The 7,402-nt window shown below is 42.7% G+C and overlaps 1 protein-coding gene across 2 annotated transcripts; it reads right to left on the bottom strand.

The window, feature by feature from the left end:
* Positions 1-314: 314 nt before the first annotated feature.
* Positions 315-6,019, bottom strand: AQP6 (aquaporin 6). 2 transcript variants are annotated; one of them, XM_074270433.1, is made up of 4 exons: positions 5,352-6,019; positions 3,970-4,128; positions 3,159-3,239; positions 315-2,449 (listed from the first exon to the last, which is right to left on the bottom strand). In XM_074270433.1, the coding sequence occupies exons 1-4, from the start codon at positions 5,712-5,714 to the stop codon at positions 2,255-2,257; spliced, it is 798 nt and encodes a 265-aa protein (XP_074126534.1). In that variant the 5' UTR covers positions 5,715-6,019; the 3' UTR covers positions 315-2,254. The 2 variants fall into 2 exon arrangements, with proteins under 2 accessions (XP_074126534.1, XP_074126535.1); XM_074270434.1 differs by lacking the exon at positions 3,970-4,128.
* Between the last annotated feature and the right edge of the window lie 1,383 nt (positions 6,020-7,402).

Raw genomic sequence — 7,402 nt, forward strand, 5'->3', positions numbered from 1 at the left:
TTCCATTCCACATTTGTAGAGCTGTTCAAAGTGTGTGTGTGTGTGTGTGTGTGTGTGTGTGTGTGTGTGTGTGTATGTGTATGTAAGAGATATATAAGAGATATATAAAATCAGCCTTGATTTCACCCCCAAGTTCTAAATAATTTGCAATTGCCTATTGAACTTCTCTAATTGAATATTCTGTAAGAAACTGAAACTCAGTATGTTTGAGACATTTAGAATGAAAGGTAATATAGTTAGACAGCAAGAACACAACAAAATGGGGGGGGGTGCGCAAAGAGGGATTTTAAAAAAATATAAATGCCCGGTTTTTTTATGGCAGCAAATTTCACTTTATGGAATAAAATAAATGTTTTTCTGACAAAGCCATGTTACATATGAAAGATTGAGAAAGTACCATTTTACAATGTTGCCCAAAGTGTCACAAATAGTTTGCTTTGCCTGGCCCAAACCTAGACCTACTTCTGACTTTATCAATGTATTCCATAACCCAAGAGATTTATTTTAGTTAAGATTCTAATAGGGAAGATCAGTGACATGCTGTCTTTTTTCCTTACCCTCTCTCAAGTCCTACTGCCCTCCCTTGAAATTCACTTCCATATTAGGGCAGAACAGAAGCCCCTCTCCCTGAATAAGTCTTCCCTGCTCCCCTCCCAGATTCTCTAGCCTGGGACTCATGCTTTTGATATATTGTCATTGACCTCAGTTATATTTCAAATTTCCATCTCTTATCTCTTATAATGAGCCAGTTACCAGATCCTATCTATATCCAAAATATCTAACATGAGTTTTTATTCCCATTGCCACTGACTTAGTACAATACCTCATTACCATTTAGATCATGGCAATATCAGCCTAATGATGATCATCTAATCTCGATGGCTCCCATTCTCTTTCTTTTCCAATTTGTTTTGTACATAGCTTTTTTTGCCATCTTTCTGGTTCCCCTAACTCCCTCTGATCTCAGAGTAGAACTCTAGTTCTAGCCCTGGGGCCTTGGGCTTCTGATTGGGTAGAGTTTGTCATATATAGTTTACCCCAGTCCCACCCCATGGCTCCCAACCTACTAAACAAACTCACACATTCCTGCTCTCTTTTCTCCATAGTTCTGTGAATAGTAATCAAATCAATAGTAGTCTTGACTTCCCATAGTTCCCATATACTGTCATTTCTGGAAAGAATTGTCAAACAACTGGCCCTATAACTAACTATTTACCAAACCAAATTTGGGAACCAAACTCCTTTCTTGCCATTACTTCCCTATATGTGTTATTTTCTCTTAGAATGGAAGCTCTTTGAGAGTAGAGACTTGTCTTGTTTTTGTATCTGTATCCAGCAGTGCAAAGGTCCATGCCCTTACCTCTTGGCAAGTAGTAAGCCTTAATAAATGCTTTTTCTTTCATTCCTTCATAGCTGCCTCAGGAATCTTGCCACAATTTTGCTCAAAACCTTTGCTATGTTTGGAGTAGTCTCAGATTGTTTTTTCAAGGTCTTAAGCCACCCAACTTTTTTAGCCTGATTTTATACCATTCACCAAGGTATTTACTATGTTTCAAATAAATTAGACTATTCGCTATTCCCTATACATGGGTTCAACGCTTTTTTGGCCCCAACCTTTATGATTTGTACTTTATTCCTGAAAAGTCATCTCTTTGATTTCTACATCCTCTGAACTCCCGTTCATATACTAACTTTTCCACAAATGTTTTTCTGATTCCTTTCCAAAAGTGAGAAGTGATTCATCCTTCAATGGTCCTAATACCTCTCCTATACTTTGGGCTTGTACTAGGTCGGTATTATGGTTACCTCTATTTTTTTAATCACCTCTACTTAGACTAAGCTTTTTAACTTCCCCATTGACTAACACAAATTCTGTGCACAGTGAAGGCTTAGTACACTTTGTTACATTGAATTAATTCAGAAGTCTGGACTTCGTTCTATGTCAGGTGATAGCGATAAGCAGTTCCCTAACTTCTCCCAGTGACTAAACGATAAAGTTTATCCAGACCCACTCTGGGATTTTATTCTGGCTAGAATTTTTTAGGAGACAATCTATTTTCTCTCTTCCCTCAACTCCCCATGAAACCCACTTCCACATCAGGACAGGACATAAGCCCTCTCTCTGACCAAGGTTCTCCAGATTTCTTTGGCCAGATGCTCACTGCATTTGACATATTGCCACTAGTCCCAAGTATCTTGACTGATACTTCATACTCTTGTTCTGCCCACCACCACAGGCTGGATCTTAAGTACTCTATACCAAATTGGGTATCTCGGTGCCCCCTGAAATGGGCTCTGGGTCATTCTTTTGAGGTACCATCTCCTCAGCTTCCATGGTGCCTACTAAAATGGCTATCCTCTGAGCCAGAGTCTTAGTGTCTGGAAACAAGATGAAGTTGTAGATCAGAGATGCCAGGACAGCTCCTGTCAATGGTCCTACCCAGAAGATCTGTAGGCAAAGAGAAAAATGGATCCATAAGACTGTGAGCCATCCAGGGAATAGGAATGGCTCTGAGCTCCCATCTCTTTTATTGTTGACCTGCTTCTAAGTTCCCAACAATCTTCAAGCAACCCTATGGGTGCAGACAGATGAGATATCCCTGCAGAATCTGAAATCCAGAGTAGAAAATTCAAGTGTCCCAGTTCCTAACCTAGTTAACTTTCTCCAAAGCCTCACCTCATGGATGGAAGAACCTTCCCTTCAAAACGGCACAGAACACAATAAGTGATTGGATTTGGCGGTGTCATTTTCCCTCCTGGTTCTTTCATCCCTCCCTCCAACTCTACAGCCAAGAATTTTTTGGTTATCTGGCTCTGGTTCTTCTTTTTAAGTTTAGATACCCGCCCAGCTAGAAAAGCTGGATAAGGAAATAGCTAAGTGTTTGAAACTATAAAAACAAGATCACCTATTGTTCATCTCCTCTATTTCCTAGTAGGCCCAGCCTAGGTCAAGGACCAAAGACCTGGGAGTGGCCCACCAGGAAAACCTGCCCCACTTTGCTTTGGCTTTCTCCTTCTAGGACCAAGGAAGGAAGACAAAGCCTTCATGTGCTTTGTTTTCCCTATCCCTTCCATTTCCCTGTCCATTTCCAGTCTGAATTCCCCACCTCTTCTACCTCACTTCTTTGGTCATTTGCCTCCCAGTCCCAGGACCTCACCCAATGGACAGAGAACTTGCCAACGATGACAGCTGGACCAAAGGAGCGAGCTGGGTTCATGGAACAGCCAGTGAAGTAGATCTGGGAGAAGACAAGGGTGGTGGGGAGGGCAGTGGAGTGGAGTTGAAGTGAGAAGTAAGGTTCATAGGAGGGCAGAGTGGGGAAACTGTCATCACCCCACACCATCTCCTTTCTTCACTAGGCAAGTGAGCCAGCATGTGGTTGCTGTTGATCTCATCCCATTCCCCAAAAGCTATCAGAAATATAAAAGCAGGGTAGCTAATTGGCACAGTGGATAGAGCAGTCAGGAAAACCTGAGTTCATATCCAGCCTCAGGCACCTAATATTGGCTGTGTGACCTTGGGCAAGTCACTTAACCCCAGTTATGAAAGAAAAAAAAAGCAAGGGAGGGAGGGAGGAAGGGAGAAAAGGAGGGAGGGAAGAAGGGAGAAAAAGAAGGAGGGAGAAAGGAAGAAAGGAGGGAGGGAAGGAGAAAGGAAGGGAGGGAGGGAGGGAGGGAGGGAGAAAGGAAGAAAGGAGGGAGGGAAGGAGAAAGGAAGGGAGGGAGGGAGGGAGGGAGAAAAGAAGGGAGGGAGGGAGGGAGAGAGGAAGAAATTTAAATTTAAGTGTAGGAGATCAGCTTGAGGAAGGGTTTATTCCTGAGACTTAGAAAGGATTTTCCTGGATTTCTTTAGTTTTCTGTCCAATCTTTCCCCCCACCCTCCAGCCAAGGAAAGCTAGTCTCAGACAAGGCTCAAAGTCTTTCTCTTCCCTTCCTCTTTCCCTGTCCCCTTGTGGTGAATTACCTTACCCCAATTAAGTGGCCCAAAGCCACAGAGATCCCAATTATGGCAGCAGGCGAGCCTGGGGTCTGGCGGCTGTCGGTAGAAGCCAGGACACAGAGCACCAGCTGTAGGGTCAGCACCAACTCCACAACAACAGCCTGGCCTGAGGAAACACTGCCCCGCACCTAAGGAACAGGGTGTCCAGTGCTCTTGTAGACACACATACTTCCCTGGCTGTTGTGTCAGTACCCATATTTGTATGCAATGTACATATGCAAATCCAAAGAGATATTACTATTAATCCTAGCTCTGTTCCTGATTCCATTGTGTAACATTGGGCAAGTCAGATAATTTCTCAGCCTCAGTTTCCTCATTTCTACAATGGAGAGAATACTCTTAAAGCAGAAGGATTAAAGCTGAATGGGGTGGAGGTATAAAATAGTCATTCACCAGTCATCTTCCCCTCTCTCCTATCAGTTCCCCTCACCCCAATCTGTTCACCAGGAGCAGTGACCTTACAGAAATGGTAACTGAGACCCAGACAGAAGTAATGATTTGTTCAAAGTTGTACAATTGATTTTTTTTTTTTTTTTTGAATTAGGTCTAGAACTCTGCCTATCTCACAGACTTGTTTTGAGAATTAACAAAATAAACTGAAAAGGTTTATTCACTGTATAAAAAAGTGAATTTATTCTCATCTCCATCCCCAGTATACTCTGAGGTACTATTCTGGGCCCAAAAGGTCCTAATTTGGGTTTGGAGAAGCAGGTCTAGGAAGAAAAATAGGTTCCAATTAAGTTGGGAATCTGAGTTTAAAGAGGTCATTAAGGGAAATTATAGTAGACAAAAGTAGAAAGTTTGGAAAAGGGAAGGGAGAGAGGTTTATAGTGGGAAGAATATTTGGGCAGACAAGCCATAAGAATTAGGAAAATAAGATGGAAAGGGAAGAGAAAGATTAGGCAGGAAAGCAGATTTGAAGAATGGAAAAGCACAAGACTAACTAGTAAAATGGGGGAAGGTCTCCAACACTCCCAATCTTCTTTCCATATCCCTGGTCTTTTTGTTCCTTTTCTCTTCCCTTGTATCCTCCTCCTCCATGTTTCTCTTTAAGAGAAATTCTCCCAACCTCCTGTCCTGCCCCATTTCTTCATTTGTGTCTTTCCCAAGGCTGACTTAGCTTAGGATCTCAAACTATCCACTTAGCAAATATTTACCTCTCTAGGTCTCAAGTTTCATTATCTGTAAAGTAAGGGATTTGTGTTGACTTCTAAAATCCCTTTATTTATAGCTTAAATTCTTTTATTTTATAATCACATGATTGTGATGATCATATTCCCATTAAATTTCTTGGACTGTCCCCACTCCCTCTATATTCTTTATTCCCTCATTCCATTCATTAAGCACCTACCACATTCACTCCAAGGCTTCCTCGTATGTCTCCTGGGGTGACTCCATAAAGCAGACCAGCTCCTGCAATGGCCCCTGCTAGTTGCGCCACTATGTAGGCTATGGCTCTTGGCAGGGAAATGTTGGAGCCCACCAAGAAAGCCAGGGTCACAGCTGGGTTGACGTGGGCCCCACTCACCTTCCAAGTGACTTGGATGGCCATGGCTGTGGCCAGATTGAAAGTAATAGCCACTTGTAGCACAGAGGGCATTGCTGAGGGCCAACGCAAGGCAGAGCCCACACCAAAGAATACATAGAGCCCTGTTGCTAGGAACTCAGCAAATAGCTCCCGGCTAATCACTGTCCAGAACCGACAGACCAACATCCTCACCCTTCCACGTAGTCCCTGCTCCCACGTTCCTTTCCTTTTCCCACCTTAATCCCTCTGCCTCACTTTCTCCGTGTCCTCCTTCTCTTGACTGTATAACTCTACATCTCTTCTGCCTTCATCTAGTATTTCTCTAGTTCTTTTCCTGCTTGCTTTCTGTCCAGCTTGGCTTCTGATTTAGCCTTCTTTGTCTTCCTTGTTCTCTGTGTCTCACTGTGTGTCTTCCTTTGGAGGAATGTTCTGGTCAGACTGGCTGAGAGCTGGGTGATCGTAGTCTTTTTGAGTGTGGGAACTCAAGGGTGTTATTCCCATAACTGCCCCTCCCCAGTATGCTCACCTGACATGAGGCCTGTCAGAAATACAGGTCAGGGCCAGAATACTGAGGCCAAAGTCAGCTCAAGGTTTTCTTAAGAGTTGGCTTAATTGAATTCAGCTTATTTTGGGGTCCTGCAGAGCAGGAAAGTCAGATATTAGGAGAGGAGTAGGATATAGAAGCTGGGTATGGGTAAATCTGAGTCTGCTATGTCTACACAAATTATTATGGAAATTAATACTATGTTTTCTGAGCCAACCTTGAAGAACTAAAGGACTGAAGTGGGATGAATAGGAGGTTGGGTGGGCTGTAGGATTATATTTAAAAGGATAAAGGACATGATTCAGAAGGCTGCCCCAGCAAGGTTTTGAATCTCCCTTTCTCCTTCCTTGATTTTTCTCCCTTGTGCCTGAATAGAAGGAGAGATCCAGAAGGGGTCAATTCATTTACCCTGGGACAATGCTAGGAATGCACATAGGAGCAAAAGAAGTTCCTTATCTCTACCTTTTGGTTTCCCTAGCTTCATTCAAATCCCAGCTAAAATATAGTGCCTGGCACATTGCAGGTGATTATTAAATGTTTATTGATAAAGTTTGGAGGGGAAATTGAAGGTCATGAGTGTTTCAAATCAAGTATTTTGCTCTATCAAATCTTCCTTCTTCCTAGCATCTAGTCATGTCCAAAAAAAGGATTATTGTGGGTTTTTATCCCATTGGCAATGGAACAGGGTCTTTCACATGCCAAGGTCAAGTGGGCAATTGACTACTCTTTATCCCACTTCATTCATCCCCACTTTTAATTACTTCTCGATTTTAACCAACCCTAGCACTCTTTGCAAGGTCCAGAGTCTACTTGTTGCCCATAAGATAGCAGCTAAGATATCATTCTTAGGGGCCCACACATACTTTTCTCCCTCCACAGAATGCTAAGTTGTACAATTGTTGAGTCTACACAGAGATGTGTTTCCCAGCCCCTCTCCTGATTAGTCGAGGAAGTGAGAGAGCCTGAGTAGGACAATTCGGGATCAGAAAGTAGGATATAGAAAGAAAATAATAGGAGGGTGAATTGAGGATCTCACCTTTGATTTTCATGTGTAGATCTTGCTAAGAAAGTAGACGCTTTGGAATTTTCTTGGATCATCATCTAGATCAGAATAGCTCATCCTTAGCCTTCTTGACTTCTCCAGCATTTGACACTGTTTACCACCCTCTCCTGTAGACTCTTTCCTTGGGGTTGTTGTGCCACTACTCTTCTCTCCCTGTTTGAATGATCCTTTTCATCATCTATGTCACGCCTTAGGGTCCTATTGTCCTGATCAATGACTCCCACTTAATCCACTATTTCTGGAGGATTTCAGACATACTTTTCTTTA

This window comes from Sminthopsis crassicaudata, chromosome 5, assembly GCF_048593235.1.
Source record: "Sminthopsis crassicaudata isolate SCR6 chromosome 5, ASM4859323v1, whole genome shotgun sequence".
Classification (NCBI taxonomy): Eukaryota; Metazoa; Chordata; class Mammalia; order Dasyuromorphia; family Dasyuridae; genus Sminthopsis; species Sminthopsis crassicaudata.